Genomic DNA, 21,244 nt, shown 5'->3' with positions numbered 1-21,244 from the left:
AACCAAAAATCCAGAAAAAAACACAGGATACAAATGTTCTATCAATTTATAGTTCAGTGAGTAAAAATATGTATTTGATCCCCAAGGAAAACATGACTTGGTGAAAAAACCCTTGTTGGCAAGCGCAGAGGGAAAACGTTTCTTAGGTTGGTTACCAGGTATGCACACATCTCAGGAGGGATTTTGGTCCACTCTTCTTTACAGATCTTCAAGTTGCCAAGTGACAGCCAAGAAACCTGAAGGATTTATTGAAGTTTCAGCTCCCTCTATACATTTTCTATAGGATTAAGGTCTGGAGATGTGCTTCTTCTTGAGCCACTATTTTGTTTCCTTTTTGGTATGTTTTGGGTCATTGTCATGCTGGAAGACCCATTCACAACCCGTGAGTGAGTGAGAACTTTTATAGCGCTGCAAATGCGAACTAAATCGCCTCAAGGTGCTTTGCATCCAGAGTCGTCCTGGTCCTTTCAGAAGAGGTAGGTCTTGAGTTTTTCCCTGAAGGCGCAATGGTTTTCTTCCATGCGGATGATCATAGGTAGCGCGTTCCACAGCTGTGGTCCTTGAACTGCAAACCTGTGTTCTCCTTTGGGATTTGTAGCGGGTCTTGGATGCAAAGCGTGTTTTGATTCGTCGATCGAAGGGGTTGTAGTGTTTTTATTTTCTCGCATAGGTATTGTGGGGCTTTTCCTTGTGTGCATTTGTGAGTGAGGCAGAGGGTTTTGAATGTAAACAATTGAAAGAACCTCAAATAGGATTGGGATTGTGGAGGCAACAAATGGAAGCTTCAAAATTTACAAAAAATATACAAATTTATTACAAATATAAATATTACAAAATAGATAAATACAGAAAAGAATATAATAATTGAATAGCATGATCAATGTGATATGAATACTGTCCGTCATGGAGTGCCATCACCAGATAATTGATAATTGACAAGTTGGAGCGGAATGTGAGCCAATCCTTTACGGTTAACCAATGAAGAGACCTCAGGGACGGGATGATAGATTCCCAGGGTTTCTCTCCCGTTATCAGTCTGGCTGCCGAATTCTTGCCGACTTCTAGACGCGAAATCTGGTATTTTGGTAGTCCGAGGTAGAGGGAGTTTGCGTAGTCGAGAATTAATAATTGTTCCAACTACTACTGCTGTGTCCTCTTCCGGGATGAAGGGGATGAGTCTACGTAGCAGGCTGAGAAGATGGTGGGATCGGCTGACTACTGATCCTATTTGTGAGTCCATGGTCTTGTCCGAATCAAAGATTACTCCGAGGCTTTTGACTTTAGCGCTTGGGACGATGGTTTGTCCAAGGATCCCATCATCAGTGTTCTGGCTGAGGGAAGAAGGTTCTCATCCCAGATTTTACAATACATGGCCCTGTCCATTGGCCCCTCAATGCGGCAAAGTCGGCCTGTACCTTTAGCAGAGAAACGGCCCCAAACACGGCGTGTCAGGTTCATGCCAAAGAGCTCAATATTGGTCTCCTCTGACTACAACACTTTCTCCCAATCCTTCTCTGAATCATTTATGCCACGTACACACGATCGGTTCATCCGATGAAAACGGACCGATGGATTTTTTCATCGGACATCCGATGAAGCTGACTTTCATCAGTCTTGCCTACACACCATCGGTAAAAAAATCCGATTGTGTCCAACGCGGTGACGTAAAACACTATGACGTGCTGAGAAAAATTAAGTTCAATGCTTCCGAGCATGCGACTTGATTCTGATCTTGCGTGAATTTTTGACCGATGGATTTCCCCACAGACGATCGTTTTTTTCATCTTTTTTTAACCATCAGAACATTTTAAAACAGGTTCTATTTTTTTTTTCACAGATGGGGTGAAAAAAAATGATGGGGCACACACGATCGGTTCGTCCGATGAAAACGGTCTGTTTTCATCAGATGAACCGATCGTGTGTACAGGGCATTAGATGTTCATGGGCAAACTTCAGACGGGCCTGTACATGTTCCTTCTTAAAGCGGAGCTCCACCAAGAAAAAACTAAAAATTCTAAACTGCTGCAAAAAAAAAAAAAAAAAATTAAACTTTTTTTTTTTTTTAATACAGAAGTCCTAATCTGCCACTTCCTGATCCGCAGTCCGTCTTCTTTCTTCTGCTCCTCGGCTGCCTCCGGGGGAATGAGGGAGCGGTGTCTTCTGGGACCTTGTGTGTGTGACCCAGGAGACATCATCCATTCGCGGCTCGCGCATGCGCAGTAGTTGAATGGAAGAAAGATTCTGTGGACAGGTGTCTTATATACACGTAAAAAATTGTCATTAGGAGAACCACAGGACTAATCTGTGTACCGCATGAGACATACTGTATCCAGTCTGTGGGAGTCGGAATTATTGTTGGTTGCGGATCAAATACTTATTTTACTCACTGAACTGTAACTCAATTTAGAGCATTTGTATCATGGGGATTTTTGGTTCATATTCTGTCTATCATTTAAAATACACCTATGATAACCTTCATTTCTTTGTAAGTGGACAAACGTACAAAACTGGGGATTAAATAATTGTTCCCGCTGTATCTGTAATGCCGCGTACACACGAAATTCCAAAAACAAAACCGTGGATTTTTTTCCGACGGAATGTTGGCTCGAACTTGTCTTGCATACACACCGTCATTGCATACAGACGATTCAGAAGACATTTTCTTGTCGGAAAATTTGAGAACCAGCTCTCAAATTTTTGTTGTCGGAAATTCCGACAGCAAATGTCCAAAGGAGCCTACACACGGTCGGAATTTCCGACAAAAAGCTCACATCGCACATTTCCGATCGTGTGTACACGCCATAAGGAGGGATTGACTGCAAATGTAAGGAGCGTTATTCCCAGTTCCCATAACACTCATTTATTGTGAGCTGTAGATAAATAGCTGGATTCAGATGGCTTTACACCGGCGTATCAGTAGATACGCCGATGTAACTCTGAATCTACGCCGTCCTAAATTTAAGCGTATTCTGGAAACCAGATACGCTTAAATTAGGCTAAGATACGAGCGGCGTAAGTCTCCTACGCCGTCGTATCTTAGGGTGCAATATTTACGCTAGGTGGCGCTTCCGTTGAGTTCGGCGAAGAATATGCAAATGACTAGATACGCCGATTCAGAAAAGTACGTGTGCCCGGCGCATTTTTTTTTACGTCGTTTACGTACGCCTTTTTCTGGCGTAAAGTTAGTCGAACAAATAGCTGGCCTAGTCGATGTTAAGTATGGCCGTCGTTCCCGCGTCGAAATTTGAAATATTTACGTTGTTTGCGTAAGTCGTCCGTGAATGGGGCTGGATGTAATTTACGTTCACGTTGAAACCAATACGTCCTTGCGGCGTACTTTGGAGCAATGCACACTGGGATATGTACACGGACGGCGCATGCGCCGTTCGTAAAAACCGTCAATCACGTCGGGTCACCAATCATTTACATAACACGCTCCCCTCATCCTCATTTGAATTAGGCGCGCTTACGCCAGCCCCATTTACACTACGCCGCCGTAACTTAGGAGGCAAGTGCTTTGTGAATACAGCACTTGCCTCTCTGACTTACGGCGGCGTATCGTAAATACGATACGCTACGCCGCCTGAAAAATGCGCCGCCCTACCTGAATCTAGCTAATAGTAATTATTAGTAGGGGTTCCTTGAGACCTGGAAGGTATTTCAAGGGTTCCTCTCTGTGTTACAAAAAAGGTTGAGAAAGGCTGGACTATACAATTGCCTGATGATTCTATTTGTTCCATTTTCCGTTCAGGTTCCAGAGTTCCAAGTCAGGAAAGATCTACCTCCATAGAGATGTGCGGCTTCTCTTCTCTCGGAAGTCCATGGAAGTTGACAGCGGGGCAGCATATGAACTGAAATCTTACATAGAAACTCCAACAAACCCTCAGTTTTCACCAAGATGCTGAGCTATCGGCCAAGAAGATCTTTGGCTAGATTGGAAGAAAGAAAAGGCTTGATTAAACATTGAACAGAGACTTTGGTGTGAATGAACATGACGAAAGACATGGACAAGCTCCAGAGATTTTCCTTCAGTATGTTCTGTGTATTTCATGTAGACTGGAAACCAATAGAAAGTCCTAATCCATTTTTTTTCTACTATATTACATCTTGATTAGGTGTGTGCTGCATTAGCAATCCTCGTTAGTTTAGTGTTTACACATTTTATTTTATTTTGTTTATTTAATATTTAATGTTTCAGTTACTACACAGTGATTGTTTGTCTTTGTGTTCTAATGTAGCACAAGGCCTATGTAAAATCATATAATGTATTTTTGACAGTAATATTGAAATCTAAAAATATATACAAATCTTTAATTCAGTGTGAGTTTTTTTTTTTTTTTAAGCATCATTAGATTTTATAAAATGTCGTTTTGGAGAATGTTGATCGACCCCCTAGCTTGAGCCATACAGTTGTGAATGGGGGGGGGGGGGGAGAAAAAAACCTTTTCCCATGTAAGTTAACCACTTGCCGTCGCGGCACCGTCATAATACGTCCACAAGGTGGCTCTCCTAGGCGAGATCACGTATTATGACGTCCTGCCTTTTAGCCGCCACTAGGGGCGCACACAGCTCTCGTTCCTGTCAGCAGGGGAAATGCTTTTCTTCGGTTCATACAATGTATGAACCGAGGATCAGTGTTTCCCCTAGTGAGGCCACCCCCCCCCCCCCCCACAGTAAGAACACACCCAGGCATACTTAACCCCTTCCCCGCCCCCTAGTGTTAACCCCTTCACTGCCAGTGGCATTTTTATAGTAATCTAATGCATTTTTATAGCACTGATCGCTATAAAAATGCCAATGGTCCCAAAAATGTCCGAAGTGTCCGCCATAATGTCGCAATACCGAAAAAAAAATCGCTGATCGCCGCCATTACTAGTAAAAAAAATATTAATAAAAATGCCATAAAAATACCCCCTATTTTGTAAACGCTATAACTTTTGCGCAAACCAATCAATAAACGCTTATTGCGATTTTTTTTTTTACGAAAAATATGTAGAAGAATACGTATCGGCCTAAACTGAGGAAAAAAAATGTTTTTTTATATATTTTTGGGGGATATTTATTACAGCAAAAAGTAAAAAATATTCATTTTTTTTCAAAATTGTCGTTCTATTTTTGTTTATAGCGCAAAAAATAAAAACCGCAGAGGTGATCAAATACCACCAAAAGAAAGCTCTATTTGTGGGAAAAAAAGGACGCCAATTTTGTTTGGGAGCCACGTCGCACGACCGCGCAATTGTCTGTTAAAGCGACGCAGTCCCGAATCGCAAAAAGTACTCTGGTCTTTGGGCAGCAATATGGTCCGGGGGGTAAGTGGTTAAAGGGGTTGTAAAGGTACAATTTTTTTTTTTTTTTCCTAAATAGCTTTCTTTACCTCAGTGCAGTCCTCCTTCACTTACATCATCCTTCCATTTTGCTTTTAAATGTCCTTAACCACTTAAGCCCCGGACCATATTGCTGCCTAAAGACCCAAGGTGTTTTTACAGTTCGGGACTGCGTCGCTTTAACAGACAATTGCGCGGTTGTGCGACGTGGCTCCCAAACAAAATTGGCGTCCTTTTTTCCCCACAATTAGAGCTTTCTTTTGGTGGTATTTGATCACCTCAGCGGTTTTTATTTTTTGCGCTATAAACAAAAATAGAGCAAAAATTTTGAAAAAAATGCCATATTTTTTACTTTTTGCTATAATAAATATCCCCCAAAAACATATATAAAACATTTTTTTTCCTCAGTTTAGGGCGATACGTATTCTTGTACCTATTTTTGGTAAAAAAAATCGCAATAAGCGTTTATCGATTGGTTTGCGCAAAATTGATAGCGTTTACAAAATAGGGGATAGTTTTATTGCATTTTTATAAAAAAAAATATTTTTTACTACTAATGGAGGCGATCAGCGATTTTTTTCGTGACTGCGACATTATGGCGGACACTTCGGACAATTTTGACACATTTTTGGGACCATTGTCATTTTCACAGCAAAAAATGCATTTAAATTGCATTCTTTATTGTGAAAATGACAGTTGCAGTTTGGGAGTTAACCACAGGGGGCGCTGTAGGATTTGGTGTACACTGTGTGTGTGTTTACAACTGTAGGGGGGTGTGGCTGTAGGACTGACGTCATCGATCGAGTCTCCCTATAAAAGGGATCACTCGATCGATGCAGCGCCATAGTGAAGCACGGGGAAGCCGTGTTTACATACGGCTCTCCCCGTTCTTCAGCTCCGGGGAGCGATCGCGACGGAGCGGCTATAAACAAATAGCTGCGCCGTCGTCCCGGATCGCTCCCCGAGGGGACCCGACCGCTGCAAGTCGCGGGGGGGTCCCGATCGGACCCCCGACCCACGTCTAGGCAGGGACGTACAGGTACGCCAATGTGCCTGTACGTGCCATTCTGCCGACGTATATGTACATGCGGCGGTCGGGAAGGGGTTAAGTGAGAAATCCTCACTTCCTGTTCTTCTGTCTGTAACTACACACAGTAATGCAAGGCTTTCTCCCTGGTGTGGAGTGTCATGATCGCCTCCTCCCTTGGACTACAGGAGAGTCGGGATTCTCTCTACATTGCAGATAAAGGAGCTGTGTTAGTTGGCGTCCTGACTCTCCTGTTGCCCAAGGGAGGGGGCGAGCTGCCGCATCGCATCCTAGCGCATTATGAAAGGCTTGCCTTAACCCGTTAACAACCGCCCTATAGACGATATACGTCTACAAGGCGGTTGCTTAACTCTGGGAGGACTGCCATGGACGTCCTCCCAGAATCGCGCTCCCGCGGGAATGTCCGTGACCGCCGGATCACGGTAAATCGCCGCTGATAGCGGCGGTTTACCACGTGATCGCTTTGTCCAATGACGGAGCGATCACTTGTAAACAAACCGGCGTCATGTGATGACGCCGGTTCCTCCCTCCCCTCTCTGTACCGAACGGTACAGTGTGAGAGGAGAGGGGAGAGAGAGCAGATGCAGCACGAGTGCTGTGGGCTGGATCTGTGACACATGCAGTCACAGATCCAGTCAGCCATCCATCCCTGCTCAGCCATCCCTGCCCTATACTGTGCAATACTACACACCTATACTGTGCACTACTCTGCAATACCCCACACTACTCTGCAATACCCCACAATACTCTGCTATACCCCACAATACCCTGCAACGTCGCCTATGGGGATTTTTAAGTAGCGAAGTTTGGCGCCATTCCACAAGCGTGTGCAATTTTGAAGGGTGACATGTTGGGTATCTATTTACTCGGCGTAACTTCATCTTTCACATTTATGCAAAAGAATGAAGAAAAAATACAAAATTAGCTAAATTTTATAACAGAAACAAAGAAAAATTCATTTTTTTTACAGAATTTTCAGTCTTTTTTTCTCTTATAGCGCAAAAAATTAAAAACCCAACCGTGATTAAATACCACCAAAAGAAAGCTCTATTTGTGTGAAAAAAAGGACAAAAATGTCATTTGTGTACAGTGTTGTATGACTGAGTAATTGTCATTCAAATTGTGAGAGCACCGAAAGCTGAAAATTGGTCTGGTTATTAAGTGGGTTAAATCCCACTGCCGGAGCTTCCGTCTTCACCTAGTCTTCCTTCTGGCTTCGAGGGTTCCTGTGCCATCAATGGCTGAGCTGCGATGACGTCACTTCTGTGCACGGTAGTAGAACTGCACACTGAATGGATGGTGCCGTCCATTCAGAGTGCAGTTCTATCATGTCAGCCAGTTGATTCCATACTAAAAAAAATCCTTCAGATTGCTCAGAGAATGGCTTCATTTAGATGTTTTGTAAACTTTAGCATAAAAGGTGACATGCAGCTGACATTAGGGTAACTACAGACAAAAGTTGTGGCGCCACCAACTGGTTTCTTCTGGAGACCTCTGGATCTTCCTGACACTGTACCTGCCCCTCTTGGTGTTTTCTGATTTTCCCACTCTTGTCACGGTCTCTATAATGTAAAATTACAAAAACCTACCGGAAGAGTTGGTCCTATTGCACCTTGCACGCCGCTCTTGTATCTGAATCCTGTTAAGATGGCAAACCTGTCGCAAATCTGGGTTGAAAGCATGGGTTACATCCAAATCCATTAAAGCTGAAGTTTAACCACTTCAGCCTCAGAGGATTTGGCTGCCAAATGACCCAACCACTCTTTGCGATTCGGCACTGCGTCGCTTTAATTGATAATTGTGCGACATGGCTCCCAAACAAAACGGATGTCCTTTTTTTCCCCACAAATGGAGCTTTATTTTGGTAGCATTTGATCACTTCTGTATTTTTTAGAGCGACAATTTTGGAAAAAAAAGCAATATTTTTTTGCTTTTTGCTATAATAAATATCCCCAAAAAATATATAAAAAAAACTCATTTTTTCCTCAGTTTAGGCTGATACGTATTATTCTACATATTTTTGGTAAAAAATCGCAATAAGCATATATTGATTTGCGCAAAACTTATAGCGTCTACAAAATAGGGGGTAGTTTTATGGCATTTTTTATTATTATTTTTTTTTTTTTTACTAGTTATGGCGATGATCTGCGTTTTTTTTTTTTATCGTGACTGTGACATTATGGCGGACACATTGGACACTGTTGATGCTATTTTGGGACCTTTCACATTTATACAGCGATCAGTGCTATAAAAAAAATGCGCTGATTACTGTATAAATGTGACTGGCAGTGAAGGGGTTAACCAGTAGGGGGGCAGAGAAGGGGTTAAGTGTGTCCTAGGGAGTGATTCTAACTGTGTGGGGGCAGGGCTTACTGTGACACGACACTGGTCGCTGCTCCCAATGACAGGGAGCAGACGATCAGTGTCCTGTCACTAGGCAGAACAGGGAGATGCCTTGTTTACAAAGGCTGTTCTGCCGTTCCATGATCCGATCGCAGGATACCGGCGGACATTGAGTTTGTGGGACACCTGCGGGCACGGTCACGCTAGGCGGCAGATTCCAAGCAACGTATATATACGTTGCTTTGCCTGCCTATGCCATTCTGCTGACGTATAAGTGTGTGAGGAAGTTGGCAAGCGGTTATGTATGGCATTTTTTACATGGTTACAATTGTCCAACTTGGAACAATATATTTCCCAAAGAGTGTTCTCTGATTGGGCAAGGTGGAGATCGTAACATCATCGCCTTACCTCTTCATCTTATCCAATCAAAAAACTCTCTGAATTGAGAAAATGTTAAGCATTTGCTGAATGGCACCTGTGTAGAGCGAGTGACCTTTTGTGTTTACAAATGCAGCAGGGCAGCTCTTTGGCATGGAACCTGGAAGCTAGCGGCCAATCCTACAGTGATTTCCAGCTACAACAGGGATCCCACAGGTATGGCACATACATTGGTCCAAGCTGGACCAATATAACTAAGTAAAAAGTTCCATACATAAACGTCGGCTTTAAGGATAAGTGAACTCGAAAAAACAAAATGTGCACATATCCTTTTAGCTCCACTTCCCTGACCCAACCTAACCCACCCTCCGCAGAAACAGATGTTTACCTAAATGCCACAGCCTCTGCTGTTTGTTTTACAATTCAACTTTGCAAGTCTTTAGTGTTTTGGACATGCCTGTGCATTACAGCTCCATAGACCTTTATAGGGGACATGTGCCAAGCCGTGCCTCCGGTCCCTGGAGATGGCCCCATAGAAGTCTAATGGACATTTATGCACAGGCCGGGACACTGAAGACTTGTGGTGTGGAAAGTAACCAGACAGTGGAGGCCACGGTAGCTGGATCAAGAGAAGTATATCTGGGGAGGATGCATTAAGTTGGGTCAGGAAAGGGAGAGTAGGTTAGGTCATGGAAAGGGGGGTCAGGAAAGGGAGAGTAGGTTAGGTCATGGAAAGGGGGGCAAAAATGGATAAGTGCACTATTCCTTTTACTTTTCCAGTAATGATGAAATATGACCTCTCCTGTCTCCTCAACCTTCACGTTAAAGGCCCAGTGGGAGTGAGTCAGGGCCAACTTCTACTATTATAGCAAATTATAAGGTTTGCATGAAGTTTAGTTGCCTGCATCTCTAGCTATTTTGAATGTATTGGCACGCATTTTCCACTGAGTGAAAGGTGCTTATGTTTATTTTCCATCATATGCATACTTTAACCACTTGCCGCCCGCCAATGACAAATTGACGTCGGCAAAGTGGTTGTAGAATCCTGACTGGACGTCACATGACGTCCTCAGGATTCTGAGCCACTGCGCGCCCCCGGGGGCGCGCATCGTGGCGATCGTTGTTGCAGGGTGTCAGTCTGACACCCCGCAACACCGATCAAGGTAAAGAGTCTCTCACGGAGACTCTTTACCACGTGATCAGCCTTGTCCAATCACGGCTGATCACAATGTAAATAGGAAAAGCCGGTAATCGGCATTTCCTCACTCGCGTCTGTCAAACTCGAGTAGAGGAGAGCCGATCGGCTGCTCCTGTGACGGGGGGGTTTGTGCTGATCGATTATCAGCACAGCCCCCCGAGGATGCCCACTGGACCACCAGGGATGGCCACTAGACCTACAGGGATTAAAAAAAAAAAACGTTTGCCACGCTAGACCACCAGGGATGAGGAGGACACAAAAAATGGATGCCAATCAGTGCCCACAATGGGCATCACTGATTGGCAGGCATTGTTTGGCACTGATTGGCATCCATAGTACAACACATACGATAGTGCCCATCTATGCCCATCCGTGCCACCTATCAGTGCCCATCCATGCCGCCTATCAGTGCCCAGCCGTGCCACCTATCTGTGCCCATTCGTGCCGCCTATCCGTGCCACCTGTCAGTGCCCATCAGTGCCGCATATTAGTGCCCATCAATGCCACCACATCAGTGCCACCTCATCGGTGCCCATCAGTGCAGTACCATCAGTGCCCATCAGTGAAGGAGAAAACGTACTTATTTACAATGTTTTATAACAGAAACAAAAAAAACGTTTTTTTCTAAATTTTCGGTCATTTTTTTATTTTTTTTGCAGAAAATAAATATCCCAGAGGTGATCAAATACCACCAAAAGAAAGCTCTATTTGTGGGAACAAAATGATAAAAATTTAGTTTGGGTACAGTGTAGCATGACCGCGCAATTGTCATTCAAAGTGCAACAGCACTGAAAGCTAAAAATTGGTCTGGGCGGGAAGATGTATACGTGCCCTGTATGGAAGTGGTTAAATTGCACATGGTTTCACTGTAAGGCCTCACTCACACTGGATTTATATGCGAGGTGTCAAGAATCCAGAGAATTCCTGTGGCTGGAGTCACAGGTGCTTAGCCTGTGCAAAAAAATGACAGGCTGACCGTGGCTGCAGTCCACTGGTGTTCTGATGTAGTTGTGTACAAGGAGTGTACCTGTGTTTAGGGACTGATGGGCATCTCAGGACACTAGCTGTTTGTGTCTAAGGGAGATTCTCTGTCCCTAACCACAGGTAATCTCTCCATGTTGAATTACATACAAAACCACTGTGGCTGCTGTCAGCCTGTCATTTGTTTTGAAAAAGCAAAGGGGCTGCAACTATCCTTGTCCTGTGAATTCAGCCGCAGGATTCTTGCTGTGCCTCACACATCTCTTCCCCATGTCAATGAGACATAAAACTGCAGCAATCACCAACAATTTTAGGTTTTAGGACTCTCAAAGGGTCACCTAGATTGTATATTCTAGTCAGAGTTTTTCTAGATCTCCTCAGGACTGCTGTGCAGGTCTTTGCTGGGTTTTCTAAGGTAGGTCATAGATGAATTGATTTTATTTCTGTGGTGAAAGAAAAACACTCGCTTCCCCCATCAACACAGTCGGTATTGATGGGGGAATTCCTCCTGCAGCGCTTTAGTATTCTGCCTGCAGGGGGCGCATGGAGCCTTCCTGGTCAGCAGAATACAATGATTACTGCTAGCGGCTATATCCGCTGGCACTAATAAATGTAGAAAAATCTGGCTGGCTGGCTGGTCGTACCCAAGTCGATCATTGGATCGGCTTTGGTACAATCAGCCTTGCCTATACATGGATCAAAATTCAGCCAGTCCCTGCTAAACCGGCCAGATCCATGTATGGCCGGCTTTAGTCTTCTAATGACCGTCTTTTCAAAACATATGCATGGTAGCCTATCGCCTTCCATGCCTTTTTATTTGACTACAGCAAAATGAAGTACCGGTACACTTGATAGTGTACTACAAAATGTCATATATATATATATATATTTTTTTTTTTTTAAGTTTTGTTCAGAGCTGAATAAGATCACCACAATGAGACTACACAAAGCATTCTTATGTACGTGTAATATACCAGTCAGGTCTCTGTATTAACTTTAAAGGGTCACTAAAGGGAAAAAAAAATTGCCTAAAATGAATGTCTGCAAGGTAGACAGACAGAATAGTGTAATGATTCTGTTAAAAAAACAAGTAAATACCTATTAAATTCCTTCATCTATATCACCTCCGGCGGTCTAGTTTCTGTTCTCTCATTCACTTCCTGGTTTGCGGCGCTTGTTCATGTAAGAACTACATTTCCCAGTATGCATTGCGGCACGCCCAGTAATTCACACCTCCTTGAAGTCTCTAACACGTAGAGAGCGTCCTGCCACACAGATGTAGTTCCCAGGAGGGGGCGAGCACGTTACTCACCACCGCAGTAAAGCCTCCCTTCACGGTGGTCAGTAACAATCAGACAAGCAGGAAGTGAACAGAACAGAGAAGAAATAGAGCAACTTCTGAGCAACAACGAACAATGAGGAAGTGAAAAGAGGAATGTCTGCAGGTAAAGGATGCTTATTATGAAAAAAAAAAAATCCTTTACAACCCCTTTAAGTAAACACAGTAGTATCTTACAAGACTATAGGTACTTTCTTTGCTGTAATTGGGGTGGAACCACAAATAAAGGAAAGCCCCTGTTTGTACAGCTAGGAATTTACAGGGCAGATACTAAATCGATGAACTCCGTTAGTAAATAAACAAACACGGGTCCTCTGAATGCAGTTCTCCCTTTTCTGTGTATGCTGTGAGTAAATCGCAGTGATCTAATATGGGTGACTGCAGCTAGCCAAATACTCTTCCATGGCTTTTAATGGTAAAGCTGCTTAGATTTCTAAATATAGTCTATGAACAATATTAAATCAGTTTCTGAAGCTAGGAGGGTTAGTAACGAGATCTAAATTGAACACAGAATAATTTAGTGTGTGCCTGGCTAAAGGGCCCTATTTATGGATGTTTAAGTCTTGCTTATGATGTGTTGGGGAATCAATTAGGTACCTGGAACTCCGTGTTGGAGTTTGTATTGGATCTTATGGAGCTGTATTCAGGGTTAATGCTGTTTTTTTTTTGCAATATATACTTTTTTATTCTTAGGGATAAGGTTCCGATTCGCTTCACGGTCAGTGAAAATCCCCAGAGAGTTTTACAGGATCCATAATGCCCCACCTAACCTTTCAACTGTGGCTATCAGAATTACGGTGGCCAGTAATGGGGGGGGGGGGGGGGGGTTGTTATGTGCAGCCCCCTCACTATGAAAGGTTTTTGGGTTTCCAGAAACCATTTATCAATGCTATGCTATATAAGTATAAACTGTAGATTAGTGTGGTGGGCTACATATTCTTGTATGCCCCCTCGCCATTCCTTGTTTATAGTTACCAACAATTCATTTTAAGACTGCTTTTTTGTCTAACAACTGTAGTTCTTGTTTAGCAAATGCCTCTCTGCAGTCTTTTTTGTTTATCCATTCTTTATTTTTTTAAATGGTTGGGTCCAGTGCCAGCAGTTGGCACCAGTGGGGTTCTGGCAGAGTAAGTTTCTCCAGCAGCCCATCAGAGTAGCTTTTTCCCTCATGGGGCATGCTGGTGAGGAGTATATCTGTGACAGGTGTCATGTGTTCTAAAATCTTCGTGGGGTCCCCGTTCCAGGTGCGGCATGCACCTTCAGGGTGCGCGCATCCATGGACCCCGCCGGCGTGGCCAAAACTGCAGGCTACACAAACCCTCATCCGGAGGTACAAGGAGACCCCAGTGACTTGCTGGGTTCCTGGTTCTATTGAAAGGATTCCAGGCTGGGTGCCATTCGATTGGGGAGTCGGTTTGAGGGGGACCCGGAGGCAGGTCGTCCAACAGAGCCTGAACAAACCAATTGGGGATCCGGTGACCAGAGTGCTGACAGGTATGTTTGCTGTCATCTGGTGACCAATGCAGAAATCTACTGGGAGGATTCGCTCCATTTATCTACCTAGCTCAGTTATTGTACCTGGCATATGAGCCAGGCCTAGAGACAAGCCTGTTCCCCCCAGAAATCCTAAGTGACATCTCAGCTGCCAGGCTTGTAGAAAAGGGTCTGTCCGGGGGCAGTTTACCCACTCAGTTGGAGTGGCGACGAGTTACAAATTGGTACTATACGGAGCAGTACTGACTGCTCCATTTAATATCCAGGCCTGATACTGCAAGGTTCTCTCTCTTCATCAACTTTATCCTTCCCAATTTATGTTGATGTTGGCCGTGTTGGCCTGGAAAATAAAGCATAGGAAAAATCCTTTATTCACTGTCTGGACCTTCGCTCACTGTTTGTTTCTACAATTGCACCCCTGAGCCATATCAAGGTAACTCAATATGCCGATCCCAAAAACAAACCAGCGGCTCCTGCGGGGGTAGCGCTACACATATACACACAATTAGTGTGTGTGTTATTTTGCCAAGGCCAGATGGGAGAATCTGTCCACAGGACAACTATTAGTCGTGCACCCCACAAATCTGGCCTTTATGGAGGAGTGGCAAGAAGAAAGCCATTGTTGAAAGAAAGCCATAAGTGGGGGACCCAGCAAACATGTGGAAGAAGGTGCTCTGGCCAGATGAGAGCAAAATGTAACTTTTTGGACTAAAAGCAAAACGCTATGTGGCGGAAACCTAACACTGCACATCACCCTGAACACACCATCCCACTGTGAAACATGGTGGTGGCGGTGGCATGTTGTGGGGATCAGTGGCGGCTGGTAACATTTTAAGATGGTGGGGCACTAGGAATATACTGAAAAACTCCTATTGTAGGATATACTGGCTGAGAGAGATTCCCCCTTATATGAGATATATACTGAGAGACCCCTATAATAAAATAGGGGGTTTCAGTATATATCCCATAATAGGGGGTCTCTCACTCTCACTATATTGCATATTAAGGTGTCTCTCAGTATAGGGGGTCAGGGGCCCTATTATGAAATATATACACTGAGAGACACTCTAAGGGGAAAGAAAGATCTCGGTGCCCCATTGGGTAGTGTGTGCCACCTGGCAGGGATCCCTGTGCCCCCATTGGGTAGTTTTCCCCCTAGCAGAGAACTCTGTGCCTCCATTGGGTAGTTTGTGCCCCCTTAATGTTTTTCAGGTTAGGACTCCAGTTTGGAGTGGGCATTTCTTCATTTTCTTGAGGCTGCAGGAGACACAGCAGGACATGGTGTTCCCTACGCCGGTCCCCAGCCTTCCCCGTCCCATTATAGCGGGGATGGTGGGACTGGGAGCCCCCACTGTTTACAGATACCGGGCTGAACGCCGCTTGCAGGATATCCGCTCAGATCACACAATCGTGACAGAGTACTGGTGCCTGTCTGTTCTCCCTTAACCAGTCAGGCAGGGTTGTGTCATCAGACATTATACCCTAATAAAAAAGCATTGCTATAGCACAGGGGTTGTCATTTCTGTGTCTACTGACAGCGCCGTGATGACTAATTCGCTTTCATTCAGTGCCAAAATCATTGTTATTAATGTTCGTCCTAGACAATGCATTTTTCAATTACCAGTGTTTAGTACTGTTACCAGTTTATTTAACTCTCTGTGTGCTATCATTTCACAAAGAAGGCACAAAAAAGTTGGAAAAGTGCAGCGCTAACAAACGATTTTAGAGCTGAACTAAAATCAATTAAGTGAAAAAATTAAGCATATTGTTGACATAAACTCAATATACAAAATACAAGAAAGTGTCCATCGGTGAAAAATTTGAACCAACAAAAAAGTCTTTAGTAGTAAAAGGAATCCAATATATAGTTCAATATAATTAGTGACAATCAACTGAATTAATTGAATCATATGTGTGCATCAAAAGATAGTGATAAGAATTGATAGGAGATCCACCACCAGAAGCACCAATCGCTTACCAGAGGGATTGAACTCAAGTAGGTTGTACACCTAATGAGTCAATCAAGCGTTGTGATGTACCCGGGATGATTCAGGCTCACTGAATGGACACAGAGGTATGTTCAGGACATTGGATATCAGCAGATATAATCAGAGCGAACAATCGGCCCAACCATTCAAATAAACAAAAGAAGGAGGAGGGCACATATCGTAATTCCGTAAATGAATATTTAATAAGTAAACAGGGGAAATACACTCACATTTCCATGGTATAAAAAGCACTTGTAAGAAGACAGTAACAGTGGAATCAGCATAACCCTCTGACGTGTTTCGCCTCATAAGGCATCATCATAAGGAAACCCCCATAGCCGCTGAATGCAGAAGTCGCCCCCCCCCCCCCTGGCGCCCGCGTCATTGGATTTGATTGACAGCAGCCGGAGCCAATTGCTGCTCTGCTATCAATCTATCCAATCAAGAGCCGAGAACCCTGGGCAAAGATGCAGTGCGTCCTCGTCATGGGACATTCCGGGGCTCGGGTAAGTACAACGGTGGGGCTGGGGGGTCGGTAGTTGTCAGATGTTTTTTCACCTTAATGCATAGGATGCATTAAGGTGAAAAAACAGGAGGGTTTACAACCCCTTTAATATTGCTGTCTCTTGCTCTCTCAGTGCTGCTTCCCTGTACTTCCAGTCGTTACAGAAATAAGTTAACAGTGGACAGTGCAATCTTGAGTCAGTCTTAACTTGGAGATGGCAGAGGGAAGGAGAGTCAGGGAAATTCCTTGTCATCCTAGGTTATAGGGATGTGTGTTTCTATTGATGCACACAGTGTAGAGAGACTCGGCTCTAGTCACTGCATGAAAAGATGGGCGCATAGGACTCTGCAAGAGAATGGAGCCACCCTGAAACAGAAAACTCGGGCAACAGTCATGTTACCAGCGTGAACTAGAACATAGGCCTTGACCTCTGCTACAATTATGCATTACATCTGCTACCAGCCACCAGTCCTGACTTTTTTTTGTGTCTTTCATCTTGTTTCTCCCTGTATATATATACTTTCCTCTACCTTGGGTTGGTTAGTGATGTTCTATGGCCAGAGTCTATCGTTTTGTGTATTAAGTCCTGGGGGCAGCTTAGAACCAATATGCCTGTGTGACGAGATCCTTTGCTCGCCCGGTTCTGCTCTCCCGTCACTCCCCTGCTACTATTGAGTCAGCTTGCAGATTGCAACGTCTGATGGTCCAGTCATCCAAGGTTCCGGGATCCGAACTACAGCTATGTGCCGTTCAGACCCATTAAGAACAAACACCAGGCAGACTGTATGTAAGTTCAAACAGGACTCTTTATTTTCAAGTACACAGCACACTTTTATACAGAATTTGGAACATCCCACCCCCAACAACCGCTTTCCTATTGGTCAATTGTAAAGTTAATGCAGTCCTCACTCAGGTCCTCCTTAATCATGCAAATGAGGACTTGAAATAGTCAACAGGGATTGGTCCAATAGCTTGGATAGAAAGACTTATGTGTATTGAGACAGAAGCCCCAGGGGGTAATCAATGTACACAATAGCCCGGTCTATTTAGCATAACTTAATTACTACCTCTGAGAGGTTACATTCCTTTAGATATAACATGCTAATTCAATACTCCTGACAGGAGACTTCTGACCTTTAGAACAATACAAAGTCTTTTAGCGTAAACACATACATCTTCAAACACACATTCTAAAAGTCATTTAGTGGAGGTAATTATCTCCTAGAGACGTCCCGTCTCTGACAACCGCTATTAACCTGCAGAACACAATGAAAGGTAATTCACAAGCCGGCTCCACTTAGCATTTCAATAGCCTGAGCTAGGCATTGAAGGGTCATTGTCTATTAACCTAGTCAGGACAACTAAACCACTTGTAATGTGTCCAGTATCTCCTGCAATGAACTGTCAGTAATCTCCCAGCTCATGTAATGCATGAATTATGATTTATTAGCAACCCTCTCCTGTGTAACAGATGTCAAGTAGAAACACTTTAGCATCCCAAGGTCCATGACAGCCTGCTTGCCCTAAAGCGAAACTAAAGTTCGCACTACTTATCTCTCCTTCAATGGTCCATGTTCAGTTATCCCAGCACACAGGATCTCTTTGTGGCAACCTCCTAGTTCAGAGTAGGGTGCTAGGTAAATGTAGTTTAGTTCCTCTGTAAACAGTGGGGGAGGGGTTGATTGATTTGGGCTGTACATTGTTTCACAGGCTGCTCTTCTAATTCTCCCCCTCTCTTCTATAGACTTTTAGAAATATAGTTGGAGGGAGGACAGGAAGCCTGAATATTTATGAAACTTCTGCCAATCCTTGGGGAGGTGTGCCCAGAAGGTAGGGGGGAGCTCATAAGTAGTCTGAGGCCTGATTGGCAGCAGAAGAGCAGAGTTCATGGGTCCAGTCCTGCAGGAGGAGACCCCTGTGCAGAGAGAGAATTCGAGGAGCCAAGGTGAGGACATTGAGCTCCCAGCTAGGCTCTGCTTGGGGGCTTACCGAAGAAAACATCCAGAAAGTCATTAAAGGAAGTTGGTGGAAGGAGGTCTAACCATGGCCAGATCTAGTAAGTTTGGGGGCGGGGGGTAGAACTTACAGGTGAGGGAATTTTAATAGAAACACAATAGGGGGGAGGGATATGAATCATCTGTGATTGGGATGAGAGATTTGTAGAGGAGGGAAATGTTTTTTTTGTACTGGTAAGGGTACTGGGTAGGGAGGGTTGTGGGGGGTTTGTGCTAGGAGGGGGGATTGGGGGGATTTTGGCTAAGAGAGAGAATGCAAGGAATTTTACGTCTTGTACCCTGCCCTGCTCACCCTCTGTCCTCCATCCTGCTGACCCTCTGTCCTCCGTCCTGCTAACCCCTGTACACTGCCATACTGACCCCACTGTCCTCCATCCGGCTGACCCTTGTACACTGTCCTACAAATGAATGAACGAATGGCCTCCGTACTCTGCCCTACAAACTGCTGACCCTATCCTCTGCACCGCACTGGGACTGACCGCCCACTGCACCGAGTAAGTAACTGACCCCCCTTTGCAGAGGAGAAGTGACTGTGAAGTGCTTTGTTCTCCTAAGGGAGTGTAGGCCATTATTGGTGCAAGGAGTCTGGAGCTGCTGGATATTTCTCTTGCCAGTCCAGTGCAGCCAGGAGTTATGCAAGAAAACTAGGAGTTGTACATTACTGCACAGAAATTTGCCCCATACAGCCAGGCGTTGTGCTATTTTGTACAGTCAAGAGAGTGCTTTGCAGCCGGAGGTTGTGCATTACAGCCTGAATTTTGTACTTGCCAGCCAGAAGCAAAGCAGTCCTCAAGTTGTACAGTTCCTCAGTTCCGGAGTATCCCATGCTTCTTGTCCCTATCCAAGTTACTGTTCCAATAAAAACCTCAAAAAGAAACCCCTAGACCAGTGATGGCGAACCTTGGCATCCCATATTTTTGGAACTACATTTCCCATGACGCTCAGTGTAGTTGAGAATGATGGGAAATGTAGTTACAAAACACCTGGGGTGACAAGGTTTGCCATCACTGCCATAGACTAATCTTTGAGCCTGAGGAAGAATGGTGGAGTGCTGTGTGCCCGGCTGTGTATGTTCTGGGGGGGGGGGGGGAGGAATAGAACCAAACTACCAGTGGTTCCTGCGGGGATTGCGATACATGTGCTAGAATATAACCTGAGCTGCATATGAATGTCGGTGAGAATGAGCTGATATCTGAATACAAGGTCCCCAATCTCCAAAGTTTTTACAAATCCTAGTAGATCTGTAAAGCTTTCGAAATAAACACATCTCGTAATCTATCCAAGAGGAGTTCAACCACATAGACATGCTGCAGCACGTTATGTAATACACATAGCCTCCGATGGAAAGTGAAGGGGGCGGTTGACATGCAGTTTGCTCCACATTGCCTAAAATTCTGTTTTCATAATGAGATCGGATCATACCTTTCTGGTTATGCAAATTCAGACAAGACAACCAACACAATAACACCCTATGAAAGTGCGCCAATAAACTTTATTACTCAGCAGTACGCGAACATGAACACACGTCTAAACACAACTGGTTATTTAAAGAAAAAAAAAAGACGATTTAACAAGAGTTCGCAGATCAGTGTTAATGTACAAAAGACAATCAAAACACATTAGCTTGCTATTATTTACACTGCAAGTGGATCAAGGGTGCTTTGCAGCGATACATATTATAGGATACAAATAATAATACAGCACAACTACAACAGCGTCTCGTAAATAAATGTGTCCCAAATCACAAAACAAAAAAAGTCCTTAAAAATGGTTTTGGACTGGAATGTCTTGTCCAAAGCGTTCATATAGGTGTAATAGTTTGATGTCTACAAACTTTGCGCAATATAGTGTATATGGCCACTGTACAGGACTGGAAATCCTGCTACGAAGCCTGTGCACTGGAATCTCTAATGTGTAAAAAAATATGATTCAGCCAGGAACCACACAATACTGAAAAATCAGTTGTGGACATCATATCATTTTAAGATGATGAAAGGTGGCTATAAGGTGAGTGCACACACTTCATATCTGATACAGAATGCCTGTGAGCTGCTAGTTTTGGGGCTCATGTAGATGTGGGTTGTTGCCGAATGCTGTTGCACTAGAGTGCAACATTGCTAAAATGCAAGAGTTTGAGTGCAAAGGTTGCGCTCGACCAGCTTTGCATTTGACGTGCATTTCAAACACAAGAAACTAACTCACATAGGTGTCCATGTGCAAAAGCCTCTGTGATCTCAGGGTGCAAGATTTTAGCTCGCTATGTTTTTAAATTCAGGATTTGTATAATGATAGGGGTGCTTTGAATAGGGACATATATATTTGTTTTATTGAACAGTGGGCCTCATGGAAAACAGAATTGAGTGAAGGGCCTACTGAGGAAGCCTTTGGAGGTGTAACGCTCATAGGAATGGAGTCAAGTCAGCACATATGATGCCACTACTGGGCGGTGTGGAGACCCTGCGGTGAGAAGGCGGTTTACTTGTATACTATAAGCAGAACATGGCACTGAGAGTGCATTTGTCTGTGAGTGTTCCATTTTAGATTTTATTAAATTGTTTTAAAACGTATTGAGAGCACTTGGTTTTGTTCCATTTGCATGAGCACATGTTACACAGAGAAAAGGACGTTGAA

The 21,244-nt window shown here is 44.0% G+C and overlaps 1 protein-coding gene across 2 annotated transcripts in view; it reads left to right on the top strand.

The window, feature by feature from the left end:
* The window catches only part of FAM214A (family with sequence similarity 214 member A), a 130,864-nt gene extending 126,890 nt beyond the window's left edge, over positions 1-3,974 (top strand). For both annotated transcript variants that reach the window (XM_040342710.1, XM_040342711.1), the window contains exon 12: positions 3,752-3,974. In XM_040342710.1, coding sequence (XP_040198644.1) covers positions 3,752-3,905 — 154 coding nt within the window. In that variant the 3' untranslated portion in view covers positions 3,906-3,974. The remainder of the gene's footprint in view (positions 1-3,751) is intronic.
* The last annotated feature ends 17,270 nt before the right edge of the window (positions 3,975-21,244 follow it).

This window comes from Rana temporaria, chromosome 3 (genome assembly GCF_905171775.1).
Source record: "Rana temporaria chromosome 3, aRanTem1.1, whole genome shotgun sequence".
Lineage (NCBI taxonomy): Eukaryota > Metazoa > Chordata > Amphibia > Anura > Ranidae > Rana > Rana temporaria.
Note: the sequence above shows the minus strand (reverse complement) of the source record. Positions and strands in the feature narration are given on the sequence as shown.